General features: G+C 50.1%; 3 protein-coding genes across 16 annotated transcripts in view; 2 read left to right on the top strand and 1 right to left on the bottom strand.

The window, feature by feature from the left end:
* Positions 1 to 450: 450 nt before the first annotated feature.
* Positions 451 to 2,217, top strand: LOC121600325 (phenoloxidase-activating factor 2-like). The gene is made up of 4 exons (XM_041928807.1): positions 451 to 810; positions 921 to 1,215; positions 1,296 to 1,504; positions 1,572 to 2,217. Exons 1-4 carry the CDS (start codon positions 733 to 735, stop codon positions 2,127 to 2,129), a joined length of 1,140 nt encoding a protein of 379 aa, XP_041784741.1. The 5' UTR covers positions 451 to 732; the 3' UTR covers positions 2,130 to 2,217.
* Positions 2,218 to 3,702: 1,485 nt separating this feature from the next.
* LOC121600321 (phenoloxidase-activating factor 2-like) lies at positions 3,703 to 7,639 on the top strand. Its single transcript, XM_041928803.1, has 4 exons — positions 3,703 to 4,022; positions 5,213 to 5,535; positions 6,504 to 6,669; positions 6,763 to 7,639. Exons 2-4 carry the CDS (start codon positions 5,225 to 5,227, stop codon positions 7,552 to 7,554), a joined length of 1,269 nt encoding a protein of 422 aa, XP_041784737.1. The 5' UTR covers positions 3,703 to 4,022; positions 5,213 to 5,224; the 3' UTR covers positions 7,555 to 7,639.
* LOC121600318 (nuclear pore complex protein DDB_G0274915) overlaps positions 7,556 to 15,495 on the bottom strand; it is a 29,680-nt gene continuing 21,740 nt past the window's right edge. For 12 of the 14 annotated variants that reach the window (XM_041928788.1, XM_041928795.1, XM_041928799.1 and 9 more), the window contains 3 exons: positions 12,896 to 14,619; positions 11,514 to 11,801; positions 8,767 to 11,416 (listed from right to left, as the gene is read on the bottom strand). In XM_041928788.1, coding sequence (XP_041784722.1) covers positions 10,536 to 11,416; positions 11,514 to 11,801; positions 12,896 to 14,588 — 2,862 coding nt within the window. In that variant the 5' untranslated portion in view covers positions 14,589 to 14,619 and the 3' untranslated portion in view covers positions 8,767 to 10,535. Of the gene's footprint in view, positions 8,201 to 8,290; positions 8,346 to 8,766; positions 11,417 to 11,513; positions 11,802 to 12,895; positions 14,620 to 15,495 lie in introns of those variants that run through there. The other 2 variants (XM_041928800.1, XM_041928801.1) reach the window with 2 other exon arrangements.

The raw sequence follows: 15,495 nt of genomic DNA, 5'->3' as shown, positions 1-15,495 counted from the left end.
TCTCTCTCTCTCTCTCTCTCTCTCTCTCTCTCTCTCTCTCTTTCTCTCTCTCTCTCTCTCACACACAATGTCAGTCGAATAACAATAAATAAAAGAAACGCCAAACGTATCCACTTAAAAACGAGAAATTCCCAAAAATCTCTCCACTATCCATCCCTCATCCACGTCACGCTCCATCCAACAGACTTTCACTTCCACCAAAGACGTTTCAGCTCAGCGCAGGACGTCGTTACAAGCTACCTAGAAGTTCTCATTATCCGGTGCTCGGCCGTACTCAGTTTAGCAGGCCAGGAACGAACCGTCAGCAAACGAACCAACGAATGAAAGAAAAAAAAACCAGTTCCAACCGTTACTGGGCCAACGAGGGAGAAAAGAACCACCACCAGGGAAGTCCTCAACGTTACACCGTTACCCCGCACCGGGCGCACAAAACCGTGTCGTGGTCGTCGTGCGACCGGTACAAAAGCAAAGCAGAATGCATGTAGTCGTCAGGTCATCGCCGTCTACGACGGGTCATCATCATCATCGACGTTTGCCACAGTCCCGGCCGCTTTACTCGTACAGCGCTTGAGATTGTAGTGAAATCAATTTTTGTTTGTGATCTCCGCTCGCTCGGCCCAATCGGTGGGCCACCAGTATCGCTTCGATTGCTCGATCGAACGTGTGTGCTGAACCAGCGTACGGTACGAATCAGCACGACCAGTGACGACCACGTGCGTGCGTACTTGCGTGATGAATCTAGCAACACTGACGGCAGCGGTGGGTTTGATGGTGTTGGTGCTGGCCTTAACACCCACCGTAGACGGTCAGGTAAGAAGGCCAGGTTGCTCGTCAGAGTAGGGAGAGAGAGAGAGAGAGAGTTGCGATAAAGCTTATTCCCGTTGTCACTTACCACCTTTGTCCCAAAATTCCATTTGCAGACTTGTGAAGGGAAATGTGTTCCGCTCAAAAACTGCCTCCGCCCGCTGACAGCAGAAGGAGAGGACGACGATGCACCAGCACCGGAAGTTGACTTACGCATCGGACAGGAGAATTCAAACGTCGTGGGTAATTGCTCGCACTATCTCGACACCTGTTGCGCATTTGAGGATGTCGTTGAGGAGCCGCCAGTACACACCGCAACGCAGGACGACGTATTCGTACCGTGCGGACAGAGGAATCAAAACGGCGTCGGTTTCCGCATCGGTGCTGGAAAGGTGGAGGAAGCGGAGTTTGGTAAGATTGTCCCGATGGCAGATGGAACGATAGGATAACATTATAGCATTTACCTCTGATTTACGTCCTGGCAATTGAAGGTGAATTCCCCTGGTCGTTACTGGTGCTGGAGATGAAGGAGCTTTTCGACGACGAGCTGAAGGAAGTGTACGCTTGCGTCGGCTCCCTGGTGGCACCGAATGTAGTGCTCACGGTCGCACACTGTGTGATTAACAAAACGTCCACCAGACTGCTGGTGCGAGCCGGCGAATGGGACACACGCACCGAATCGGAGGTACTTCCCTATCAGGTTAGTACACAACCTCCTGATAGGGTATCTAGTATCCTTAACTCTTTCATTCCCAAAAACTCACCAGGACGCTCGCGTGAAGGAGGTGCTGATACACGACCGCTACAACAAGCATCATCACTTCGATGTGGCCCTGCTGGTGCTCGTCCAACCGTTCCAGCCGGCGGAAAATGTGCAAACCATCTGTCTACCGCCACCCGGCGTACGGCCACCCGTCGGGTCGGAGTGTCTGACCGGCGGCTGGGGCAAGGATCGGTTCGGCGTGATGGGTGTTTACCAGCACATCCTGAAGCGGGTCGAGCTGCCGGTCGTCGATTCGGCCCAGTGTCAGCAGGCGCTCCGAAAGACGCGCCTCGGTGCCGGATACAAGCTGCACAGCTCGTTCCTGTGCGCCGGCGGCAAGAAGGATGCGGACGTGTGCTCCGGTGATGGCGGCGGAGCACTGGTGTGCCTGATGCCCGGCTCGCAAACCAACTACTACCAGGCCGGCGTGGTGGCGTGGGGCATCGGCTGTGGCGATGAAAACATTCCCGGCGTGTACGCGGACGTCGAGAGCTCAAGGGGCTGGATCGTGGGCAAGCTGAACGCGCTCAAGGTGGACCCGACCTACTACACGGCAGCCTGAGCCACTGTCTCTCTTCTTAATTTATCTAGCCCATTGTCGTGCTGAAGAAGTTAATAAACGTACGCATTAGTGTATTAATGCGAAGAAAGTCCCAACTGCTGTGTTTTGATGTTTCACTCCTCAAAATGCTTTTGATTATGATTCTGTAACATCACACTGATCTTTGACACTGCAATCTTTAAACTCTATTTGTCTCTTCACATTACTTCAATAAGTAGTACAAAAACATTGAAAGCCAAACCAACATCCCAAATAATCAAACAACCTTCTCCTGGGGAAGGTTATCAACACAGGCGAAGGTTGAGGTTCCGTACTACTTTTACTCTTCCCAATCTTTGGCTAGTTTTATGTCTCATGGCCATCTATGATGTTACAACTTCGAGTACAACTTGTTTTATAATATATATTTCTCTAAGCAAGTTTACATGATATTCATTTGCATAGAAGGAACCAACGTTTAAGTTTGAGAACCATTCGAATCCTTGGGGCAGGTTATTGACGCTAAAAAACAGGTTCTATTTTAAGCATCATTTACATGATGACTCACATCCCTTAACAGAACCTGTTCTTTTATTTCGTCTCCAAACATGATAATGATTTTCCCCAGCAAGCAAAAAATACAAAACAAATATTCAGAATTGCGTGCTGCTGACGGTGGTGCTGCTACCTTCCACCGGAGGGCAGAATAGGGCCTGTAATAATGATGTGCTCTTCGGGGTTTTTATTACCCGGCTGACTCTAGGATCGGGGGTTGAGAGTAGAAAAAAACCCGTTCCACGCACTTCGCCCGTACCCGAACCGGGAAAGACCCCAATGCCAGAGAGTGGTGGCCGGTTCGGTAAACAAAAAAACGTCGAAAACGTGTGTAAAACCCCCCCACAGCAGTACGACAAACCTCTGTTCAATCAACGAGAGTCGGAGGGAAGCCTCTGTTGAGGAAGGCGAGAGGTTGGTGCGATCATTATCACTCCCCAGAAATTGCTCCACTTACTTGTGTATGCAAAGGCCTATACGCAGAGGTTCTAGTTATCTGTGTTTGAGTGAACGATAGACTTGCGGATGCACAAAGAATACATGCACCTACCCTTAATCGGATGAACCGGTTGGGTCGGGTTTTTTTCGGGAAATCCCCCTCCGTCTGATGTTGCGGATTGCAAAGCCTTCTGTTGAGGGTCAGCTGAATTTGCTGTAAATGGAAGTTATTCTAGATCTTCGGAACAGATTTATGAAAGATCTAGGTACTAGTATCAAGGTTTTTTGGAGATCTTTTAGAAATCCAGATTATTCCTTCAGTATCCTCCATAACAAGCTGCTGTAAACCAGAGCAAAACATTCTGGATGACTTCACTTCACCCAGGCACGCAAGACACGCTACCAATACACGACCGGCCGACTGGTTGCGATCACCACAAAAGCAACCAAAACCTTCGATCGTTCCAAACGCAAATCCCCTCCTCTCCACGATGTTATGATCGGATCGGTGGGCATCTCCCACTTCTCGTTTTGTTTCCAAACAACACGTTGCCGATCCGATCGCCGACGCCGCCCGCCGAGGCTGTTGCCGACGAACGCGACCGATCTCGCGGCCAGTTTCTTACCGGCAGTGTAACAACTCGGTCGAGCGTGTTTCCCGGGCGATCGCTCGAGACCTCCCTGTGTGTTTGTGTGTGTGTGTGCGTTCACCTAGCGGATCGCGATCATTCCACACGCCCGTGATCCTCAGCGCGTTAGTGCTCGCGTCTTGGAGACTGCTTACCACTTTATACATTTGCCCAATCTTTCAATCGAAGTTCGGGGATTTGTTTTCACGCCTGACCGAGCCGGTTGTGTGCGAAAACATTGAGCGTATCGGGTTTTGGTGGTTGTGTTTGATTTAGGCTGTTTTTTTCGGAGGTAAGTTACATTGTTAGATTTATAGTGGTTGCGCCACAGACGACGAACCCATCCGACCGCCAAGCTGTTAAGCTTTTGTTTGATTTTTGCAACCGCGTTAAATAACTTTAAAAATACTCCACGCACCAGTAACTACTCAAGTGAAACCATACCACGGTGAGTTGCTTTTGAAGGACAACGCGCCACTAGTCGGAAGGCTTCGCTGTGTTGTTTCTCCAATGGAGCTTTTATCCTACAGCTACTTAGGCTAAGCAGCGAACCTTCTTTGCAATGATTGATACCATCGATGGCCTCCGAACGGCTCTCCTCCAGGGACATGAAATGGTTGATTCGAGCAGGCAAGAGAAAACAGGTTCCCCAAAGATGCCCAAATAATAATAATAGGCTAACCGCCCGGGGAAAACAAGAAAACGCATGAGCCTGCGTGTTTCGGTTCAGCTCCAGGTCGCAGCCAGCTTATCGCAAGGTCAAAGCGCCCGCCGGTAGATTCATCTGCTGGGCAGATTTGTTTGGCAACGAGTGCAAAGCACAAAAGGAAGCCCAAAACGTAAAAGAAAAGCGCAACAGATATAGCAACATGCGACTCCCCGGAGCGACTTTACGTAATCGATCATTCCATATTCGGGGAGTTCAGAGATCATGCCGTAGCTTTCAGACAACGCAGCCTTCCAGTTGACAGTCAATAGGATTTGAAATGAAATAACGACTACAGTTGGAATGGTAATCGTGTACCAGCTCTAACTCGTTCACCCCAAAAAGTGATTGAAGAGGAGGTGGTGGAATATATGTAAATGTTTAGTTGCCAAGGAGAACATGCAAGTGCTCTTCCTTCAACAAACAAACGCTCACTCAGAATGGATTTACTTTTCACTCATTGCAACAACACGGGTTGTTGATCATCTGTAGAGATCGTGCATTAGCATGGGAAAATATTTGCCGTCTCATGTTTGAGTACAGCATCACTTTACCTTTTTTTAGAAATTATAAGAGCTTTTGGAGAGGTTTATCTTTGAAGATTGAAGAACCATCCAGAGGATAAACAGGAACATTGAAGAGCATTGCTAATTCATTGCTGAAGAGCCCAAATATAGGATCCCCTTGCATCTCAACTTCTCTCAGCATAAGACAATTAGTTAAAAAAATTGGCAACAAAAACTCACAACATCCTTACGAAATTCTTCTCCTTCCAGCAAACAGCAAACATGACCCCTTTCTCCAAAGCGCTGATGGTCGCATTCGCGATCGTTGGCCTAGCCCAGGCGCAGCAACCGATTGACAAGATCTTCTTCCCCGAGAACGACACCATCCTGAACTTTGCTAACCGGGTGGGCGAGAGCGACAACAGCGGCTTCCAGGCTGGCCAGCCCGATCCGCTGGACGCGATTGTACCGACCGTGCGGCCCCAGACGCTGCTGACGGCGCAGGGCGAACGGTGCACCTGCGTGCCGTACTTTACCTGCCAGCCGCCACCCGAGTTTGCCGAGCAGAACAAATTCAACGAGATTAACGTCAAGTAAGTGGGGTTTCGAAAACTGGTAACTATTTCCATTGTGTTCAGTAGAGTTAGTAACTGCAGAATGACAGCCTTTAGAAGTGATTTCAAAGGTGAAATTCAAAACAGTGATTGCTTTGATTAGAATAGGTTGGGATAGATGTAATCAAGAAGACTGATAACTTCATGGATATCTCTGATCCATTGGTCGGTTGGTGTCGCTAGAAAAGGATCTAGTGTTGGGTAAATCTGATTCAGATTCATGAATCTGAATAAATCTTAGAAATGATGCAACGAATCTGAAATATCGGTTGGAAAGGTTCACGAATTTCATAAGATTCATATCTCTCGAATGATCTGCGAATCTCTAGGGATTCTTAAATCTCCATAGATTCAAAGAGCTTATGCTTCTTATTATTCTTCTTCTTGGTGTAACAACCTATGTGATCTTGCAAGCCTATATAGGCTTTCGAGACTTCTTGGCACATCCTAATAGTTTGTTTTGCTACAGTGAGACGGTCCATGCAAGGCTTGAACCCACGACAGGCATGTTGTTAGTTCGTGCGCGTTAACCACTGTACGAGATCGACCAAATTCAATATTTTTAATATCTTAAATCTCTAAATTCGTGAATCTCTGGAGATTCAAGAATCTTAGAGGATACATGAATCTTGGGAGATTCATGAATCTTACGAGATTAACCAATCCTTGGAGATTCAAGAATCTTCAGCGAAATCTTAAGAGATTCATGGGTCTTTGGAGATTCGATTCAAGATTCAAATCATTCATCCCTGAAGATTCATATCAATCTCAACGAAAAATTCATAAACCCCAACACAAATAAGATCAGGAAAGTAATCAGGCTCAGTATATTTAAATTAAGATTTTTACTGCTATGATACACTGTAGCTTCTCTCAACTGGATATGAAGACTCCTCCTCGAATCATCGCTTAAACCGACGAGTAATGTTGTTTATTATTTTTTTCAGCTACAATCCCGAAAGCTGCCAGGACGTGTTGGACGTGTGCTGCCGCGATGCCGACTCGCTGGTCGTGCCGATGAACAACACGCCCGGGGAGCCACCGGTAGGAAGGCCACGTGGCTGCGGGCTGCGCAACATTGGCGGTATCGATTTCACCTTGACCGGCAACTTTGTATGTACCAAGCTTTATCAACTCCCAACAAAAGGTTGCAACGTTACTATGAAATATCAAATCTGTCTTTTTCTCCCCTACCGCTTCAAACAGAACAATGAGGCCGGTTTTGGCGAGTTCCCGTGGACAGTGGCCATCATCAAGACGCAGGACGGTAGCAGCACCTGCGGCGGCTCCCTCATCCACCCGAACCTCGTGCTGACCGGTGCGCACTGCGTGCAGGGCTTCCGCAATGGCCAGCTGAAGGTGCGGGCCGGCGAGTGGGACACGCAAACGACCAAGGAACGGCTGCCGTACCAGGAGCGGGCGGTGACCCGCGTCAACAGCCATCCCGACTTTAATCCGCGCAGTCTCGCCAACGACATTGCGGTGCTCGAGCTCGACTCGCCCATCCAGCCGGCGGAACATATTAACGTGGTCTGTCTGCCGCCGGTTAACTTCGATACGCGCCGCACCGACTGCTTCGCGAGCGGCTGGGGCAAGGACCAGTTCGGCAAGGCGGGCCGGTACAGTGTGATCATGAAGAAGGTGCCGCTGCCGCTCGTGCCCTCGTCGACCTGCGAGCGGCAGCTGCAGGCGACGCGCCTTACGTCCCGCTTCCGGCTGCACCAGACGTTCATCTGCGCCGGCGGTGAGCGCGGCGTGGACACGTGCGAAGGTGACGGTGGCGCACCGCTCGTCTGCCCGATCGGGGCGGCTAGCGAGAATCGGTACGCGCAGGTCGGCAGTGTCGCGTGGGGCATCGGGTGCCACGACGCCGTGCCCGGTGTGTACACGAACGTGATTCTGTTCCGGTCGTGGATCGACAACGTGGTGCGGACGCTTGGGTTCGACACGACCGTGTACGATGCGACTCAGTCTGCCTTTTCGAGTCTGTTTGCTTGAATTCGCTCATGAATCGGTTTAGTGTACGGTCACACCGTAATACAGTTTAATAAGAGAATAGAAATAAATAAGTCGCAAAAGCTAACATTCGCTAGGCGCGTAGCTTCTTTCTTTCCTTCTTTCTTTGTTCGTTCTTTCCATTTGCACACAATTCCTTATCGATCTCTTCTTCTTGTTCTTTTCTCTTAATAAGTTTGTAACCTTTACTAAACACGATACAGTGTTCACAGTGTGTTTCGCACATTGGTATTTCTTTTGTTATCTTCCTTTTCTTCTTCTTCTTCTTCTTCTTCTTCCTCTTCTTCTTCTTCTTTGCACCACGCCCCGGGTGTGCTGTTTCTGTACAAACATTGCAGGCGCGCATGCAATACTCTTCCCCCTGTTGAGGTTCGAGATTTTCAGTCTGGCTTTAAGGCACACACACAGTCACACAGACGGGCGTGATGGCAAACGAGGCGACGATTTAATCCCTCCTTCTGTGGCGGCTGGCTCTGGTTTCTGGTATTTAATAAGCGTTTGTATGTGTGTGTTTCGGTTTGGGTTTTTTGTCTATTTCTCTCCATTTCCGGTCGACGCACGACGCACGGCGGTGGAACCGGAAGCCTTGCTGACGGTAACTACGATACGATCCACGAATGAATAATCTCTGAAAGCAAGGGGAAACCAATGTTAGTGAACACGTACAAAACTGGGCCCCCGCCAGGCGGGACAGGGAAGATAGAGAGCTCGCTTTAACCTACTATTCTGTCCCGGCGACAGATAGATCAGTATGTCCTGACCCGATGCTACGACTGGAACCGGTAGATGGGCAGAAAAAAATGGGAGAAAAACAATGATTAAAAAAAAGGTGCAAGAATAAGAAAAGCTGCTACAGTTTGAATGGCGTTCAATGACATGACTGCAAAAGCATGAGCGCTCACACGAAACACATTTTTAATAATACTTCAATTGGCACCACGCACACAATAAGGTTAAACTAAATCAAACAAAAATAAGAGTTATTAGCATTCTTTTAGATTACTTTAAATTTTAATTGAATTGATACCAATGAAAACAAAAAAGCAAAAATGAAAGCAAAATATAAATTTTGAAATCAATCCAGCAAATATGTATTAATTATCAAACGTAAGTTAGAAACCATTGAAAGCGACATTAAAACGACTGTTTTATCTCTCCCTTTTCGGACGTTTAATCGATCGATGAAACGTTTCGTAGTTATACATTCCATTTCTATTTAACATCAACATAATCAGTAGTTATCATACATATTTATAAAAAATAACGATACGATCGGCGCAGAAATTGCTGCGCCCGGGAATGGATTGATTGACCAGAAAGCATAATGTGTTTATGTTTAGGAATGGTTCGCTAAACCAAATTAGCATTTACTATTACACTGAACGGCCAGAGAGAGAGAGAGAGGGGGGGGGGAACATGTAAGATAGGTCTGTAGAAATGTGCCTATAAGAATCTGTTCTTTGTAGGTGTTCCTACTGTGTTTTCTCCCCATTTCATGCATCTATCAACGACACCAATGGGTCGCCTGCTCGCGGGTTGCTACAGCAGTGCGAATTTCGCTTTGGCAGAACAAAAACAACAAAAAGGACACTAACAACGCCACCATGACACAATGGCGTGTGACCGGGACGGGGGAGGAAAACGAGATCGAAACTTCTAACACAAGCCGGAGCCGGTGCCCTTTTACGCATTCGATGTGTGCTGCAAGCATCAAAGCGCCAGACACCGCCAGACCTGACAAGAGGATGTATGTTGGGGGGAGGGGGGAGGGGGGGCAAAATGCATTCGATGCGCCCGTTTGATGGCGTCTAAAACGGCAAACATACCCGTGTACCAACGGGTACAAATCACGTCACAGCCCATCATCGCCTGTCGGCGATCTCTCTCTTTCTGCACGGCGTTGCACGTTCAGCTAAACCGGTACGCGTACGCGCTGCGCGACACTGTGGCTGTGTGATAATCTATTTTTAATCGTAAACGCGCCATGATAACGCACCTTTGGGGGCGAACAAAAAGTGAAAGAAGGCGGTACGTGCGTGTGATGCTTCTCCCCTTCGTTGATCGTTGATGATGATGTACAAACGGTCTTGCTCCCTGCTCCCCACCGTGGTGCGCCGGTGCTTTGGGCTTAAGCCGGCGCCGCACACCACGCGTTGTCCGCAAAGTCGAACTCGCAACTCACGCCGCGCTCGAGAGGAGTAGTGGTTCCGATTGGAATAGTGATGCTGGCGTTTAAATATATTAGCAATATTAGCGTTACCAGCAATGATTGCGGTAACGGTACGATCGTTCTACAACTGTGTCCTCTAACACTAACAAGCCTAACATCCCTCATTCATTACTCGTTTGCTCCCTGAAATGCGGCCATCGTTACGCACACAATTTAGTGATAGCCTGGACAGCCCTGGTTAATGTTTAATTTACGCTAATTAAATGTCGACTAACTCTATCGTCACACAATCGCCTTTTCAGGTTTTTTATCAGGTTCAGGTTTTTTTGCTTGTAGTTTATCACAACAACAATCAATGCTGTTTTTGGTGTGAGCTTGCTGGCCCAATCCACTTGAGGGGAAATAAGGAAATCAGTTATCAGCAACACCGGATGTGTATCGCACTTGAGTTAGGTGAACTGCACTCGCAAACAACATACTCGCGCACGCACACACACGCACACACATTCTCTTATAAAAACTGCATGCAATATACAAACGAACACGCACACACACACACGCTCTACCGTGACACACCCAAGGGTAAACGTTTCAGGCGCACCAGCAGTTTGGCAGAAACTCTCATGCAAAGGCGCCGCGCTGTTGTCTTGTTGCGCGTGTGGGGTAGCGCATTTCCTCTTGCAGGAGGGGTGGCACGCGGCCAGTGTATGTGTGTGTGTGTGTGATAGAGGCGATTTCTGTGCTTGTGTGTTAGTAGGGCTGCGCGCGGTTGGCACTCCTGAGCAGGCTCTTTTTAGCATTCGATGGATGATTTCTGGTACGGGGCGCTCTGCAACGGTGGCGGATTGGGTTGCTGCTGGTTTTGCTGTTGCGCTGACTGCTGCTGCTGTGGCTGTTGCTGCTGCATGGGTTGTGGTTGCTGGCCAGATACTGTAGGCAACGAAACGGAGGAGGTGGATGAGGGGGAAGAAATGGAGGAGATCCCATGTCCCGTCAGGGAGGCAAAGGAGGGTGGAGCCATTTCGGCAATGCCCGGATACGGCGGTGCAGTCGATGGTCCCGCAACCGATGCACCGACGACAACAGCAGCAGCGGCAGCAGCAGCAGCAGCCGCCGCAACCCCGGTATCAACGGACAGATGCTGGCGGCGCATTAACGCACCGGCTTGAACCCGTGGACCTCCGCCGCCACCGTCGCACGCATCGGGCCCGACCGGAAAGGCGGGCGGGCTGGCGGTGCCATTGTTGAGCGTGGCCGCACCGGCCGATGTTCTACTACCGGATGCTTTCGGCAGCGAGCAGACCTCGCACGCGGGCATTAGTTCGTGGTTTTGGAATGTACAGAGACTGCAGGTCCAGGGTTGATTGGGGCCGGCGGCCGGTGCGCCCGGTTGCAGTCGGCTCGCGGCGGCGGCCTCAGCACCACCGTACGACGCGAACGACGATGAGCCGGTTGAGCACGGGGAGGACGAGGAGGAGGACGGGGTCGCCGGTACGGGTGACGGCGACGATGTGCCGCCGAACCCGGCGGCAGACAGATGGGGCGTGCCGGGCGTACCCGACCGCGACGGGGATTGCGTCGGTGCGCGGGGTGGCGGTGGTCGCGGTGGTCGTGGCGGGCGATTCATGACCGCAGCGCCGGACACTACCGACGTAGGAAGCATCAGCGGTGAACCTGCAAAAGGAGAATGGTTTTTTTTTGTTAAATAAATCTGTCAACTTTCACAGAACTGTATGCGTCTCTGCTCCGCCCGCGGATAAAGTTGTCTTACCACCCTCGACGCTCAGCGCACTCAGCCCGTCCGTTATTGAGGTGCCGGCTGCGGCCGCAGCCTGCACCCGGGCCTCCTCGTCATCGCACGTGTCCACCTCCTTCTGCAGCTGTTCAACTTCCGCCGCCAGCAGCAGCACCTCCCGGTCGAGCAGCTCGGCGTCGATGTAGCGCAGCGGTTGCTGCAGCACGAAGATCTCCCGGCAGATCGACTCGAACTGGGTGCGCTTTCGCTCCACCTCCAGGCTGAGCCGCTGCTTCTGCTCCAGCTGCTGCGAGACGGCCATCTCTGAAAGGGAAGGGGGACACACCGGAACAGTGATACACTATTAGTGGCGCAGTGGAGCAGTTGTTCGCTGAAACTGCGAAGGATTGACTGAGCAGACACGAATCGGCGCACACAGAGTAAAGCGTCGCTTGAGCCGGCTTATCACAACATCGTGTAAGTGGTACTGTCATCTGCCTGTTGGCTGCATTTTCAAGCAATTTCATCAAGATGTTTCGCTTGTGTTGGAATGTTGTTTTTTTTTTCTCCCCACTTGCTGGATTACTGTAACTTCTGATTGACGCTACCCGTGAAAACAGACCGGAACGCGTAATCTTCTGTAACTTTTTCCCAGCAACTAGCAGCAATACATCAAGCTTATCAGCAGTATTATTAAATCATATTATGTGTGTTTTTGGTTCGATTGAAAAAAAGGTCAAGTTGATGGTTGCACTGAACTGATCACTTCAGTAGAATAACGCAAGTAGTTACATTTCCTCATAAATTGATAACAGCTCTCCATTAAATGACGGAAACGATGATGATCATTACATCAGAGAGATACCAGCTACAATTATAACGCACATAACGACGATTCACGTCGTGGCATAATCAATATATGCACCGCTTTTAACAACAGGTCTGTCCTGCGTTCAAATCTCGTATTTTAACTAGAGCTAGAATTTCGTTTGCCTACTTCTACACTTGCACAAAATCTCTGTGTTTAGCAAGTGAATCGACCAATGGTGCTGTTATAATCAATAGCAAGATCAAATAAATATGATTTGACTGGAAAACCCTGTAATTTCATACATCAATATCAGCAAATAAAATTTTTTGAAAGCAATTTAATCAAACAGAATTACGACTGTGACGTGGAGAAAATGTGAAACTAACAGAACAATTATTCTAATAGAAATGAAATATCTGCCAGCTGTTGAAAAAACATCTCGCGTGCTTTCAGATCGGAAACTGACTCTGTAATCCTTGTAATGCGTTAAAAAAGTGCCATAAATAATTTTCCACTCCCAAATTTTTCTACACAATTTTATTCATTCCAAACATCCTAATATATGTCCTTATACTTAAAAACATTCCCGCGCACCAATCAACCTTACCTGCAACTACGAAATTCTGGTACCGCATTTCCTTCGACAGTCCATCGTTCTCTAGCCGGCCACCATCACCGTACAGCGAAGCAGCCATCGCCCCCCGGCCAGCCTGCAGTTGATGTGCCGCCGACACGTTCGGCAGTGGCGACGAGGAGCAGAGCGGTGGCGGAAAGCCCGAAAGCATGTACGGTAGCGGCACCCGGCTGCTACTGGCGGCCGGCGACTGATGATACCACCCACTGTGCCCGTCCGGCAGCGACACATCGGACGCTTCCCGTTCCGGCTGCAGTCGTTGCGGACTACTGCTGCTGCTGCTGTTCGACATCTGCTGCTCGTAGCCCGGCACCTGGGCGCGCATCGCACTGAACGACCCGAACCCGTCGCGAAACGTCACCTCCAGCTTGGACTGGATGCCGGACTGGGCGTTAAAGTTTTTCGCCGTATACTTGAGCGGACTGGCGTGGATGTGGATCGGTGTGCGCGGTCGACCATCGGTCGGCTGCCGTAGGGTAAGGTTGACGGAGGTGGAGCTACGGCCACCGTTACCGTTAGCGGCAGTGGGCCCCCCATTCGATCCACCCCGGGCGGACCCTCCCGGTGTGCCAGCGATAGCAGTAGGAGCAGCAGCAGCACTACCACCACCACCACCACCCCCACTGAAGGTACTGCTGACTTGGGCGAGCTCCCGCGAGTACGGCGGTTCCGGTTGGAGCGAGATCGTCGATGTGTGCCGCTGCTGCCCACCGATCATCACCGGCCCGGGGCCGGCCTTGGGCGATACGGTCACGTTCACCTGCAGGTTCACCGTTTCGCCCAGCTCGGCACTGCTGCTCGCCGTCGTCGTGATGGTGGAAGTCGTCAGCGAACCATTGCTGTGCCCCGACGGCTGTGGACACGGTGGTGCCGTTCGGTTGGGTCGCATCGGTGGTGGTGGCGTGGTACGCGGACCACCACCACCGTAGTAGCCACCCGCCGGTGGACGTACGGCTAACGTGGTAGGACGATTCGCAGGCGAACCACCACCACCACCACCACCAGCAGCAGCAGTTCGGTTCTCTACTATAAATCTACTATCACTGTAGCCAGTGTGATTTCCGGCCATCGAAGCTCCCTGTTGGTACTGCTGCTGCTGCTGAGGCGGCGTGGCGGGGCATGCAGTCCCTTGTAGCCTGCTACCGTCGACACTGCTCTCTCGGCTGCTGTTGCTGCTGCTGTTGCTGCTGCTGTAGCTGACGCTGCCGTCTGACCGGCCGTTGCCGCCGCCCAGCTTCCGTTCGCGCCGCTTCAGGCTGCCACTGTGTATCGACTGTGCCGGGTAGGTCGTTTGGGCGGGCGTTCCCAGCACGGCCTCCTCCAGCTTGCCGATGCAGGCCGGCCGATCGTGACAGTTCTGCGTCACCAGCTCGGACACGACCGTGTCCGGTACGGTTGGGTACTTCTGCTTCATCTCGTGGAACAGCTGCATAATGCTGATGTTCGAGCAGGCACAGGTCGCGCGCTGCTTCAGGATACTGTTGCTGCTGCTGCTGCTGCTGCTGTCGGTCGCGCTCGTCGTACCGCCGCTGCCAGTGGTCGGTGTTGCTGCGGATGTGTACGTACAGTATGGCGGTGTGACCGGTTCATCGTAACTGTGCGGTCTGTTGCTGCTTTGGGTCGTGCTGGGTACTGCGGGCGCTTGCTTGAAAGGATTAGTCGCCATACTCTGCCATCCTCGATGGGCTCATTTAGGTCTGCAAGCAATTGGGGGAACAAAAAAGGAAAAATGTGAGTTTTTTTTATCATGTTAAATAATGATTTACTATTCGAAAAATAAGATTGTTTCCATTCCAGAACATTGAGAAGGTCACTTGCTTCACCAGCACTTGCGACAGAGATTATATGTCACAAGTTTGAGACCAATAAGACAGACATCGCGTTTAGAGTAGACTAACGTAAATTCTGCTTTCCTAAAAGAACATAACCTAGGTAAACGTATTTAGGGGCTAATTTTTACTGCATTGGATTGGATGCTATTGACACGTTCGTTCGTTCTATATCAATCTTCACACTCAACACTGAACCAATCCACACAGCTGACACCATCACACATATATCGCATATCTATAGACCTTGGCCGATAAAAAAAAGCGATCACATCATGCGCACTATCATGTGCTCGATGTGCAATCTGCCTACAATACCGGAATACCGGGGAAGAGTCAATAGCACCCGCAACAACAGTAAAGCAACAACCCACAAAACTCCACAATATGCGCCTGCCACCATTCTGATAAGCGATAAGACCCAAAACATGTGCCCGATGCAAACGTGGATTGTTGCGCCATCCACAACGTGGTTCTCCGGCGGGTTGGGTGTTTGTATATCATTTCGACTCGATTTTCCTCTGTTGGTTTTTGTTGGCTTGATTTTTTTTCTGTCGTTGTTCTTCTTTATTGCAAATCACCGGAAGTGGGTGCCGCGATAAACGCTCTGTAGTGATGTGTGTTGCCACATGTGTGAAAATTAAAAGAGAGACGCGAATTGATGAACAGAGCAGATGGGATGGCCGTTCATTGGAAATTACGTGTTAATTTATATTATAAAAAATAAACAAATTTCATCTATCT

Source organism: Anopheles merus, chromosome 3L, assembly GCF_017562075.2.
Source record: "Anopheles merus strain MAF chromosome 3L, AmerM5.1, whole genome shotgun sequence".
Lineage (NCBI taxonomy): Eukaryota > Metazoa > Arthropoda > Insecta > Diptera > Culicidae > Anopheles > Anopheles merus.
The sequence above is the reverse complement of the archived record's forward strand: the minus strand, read 5'-3'. Positions and strand labels throughout refer to the sequence as shown.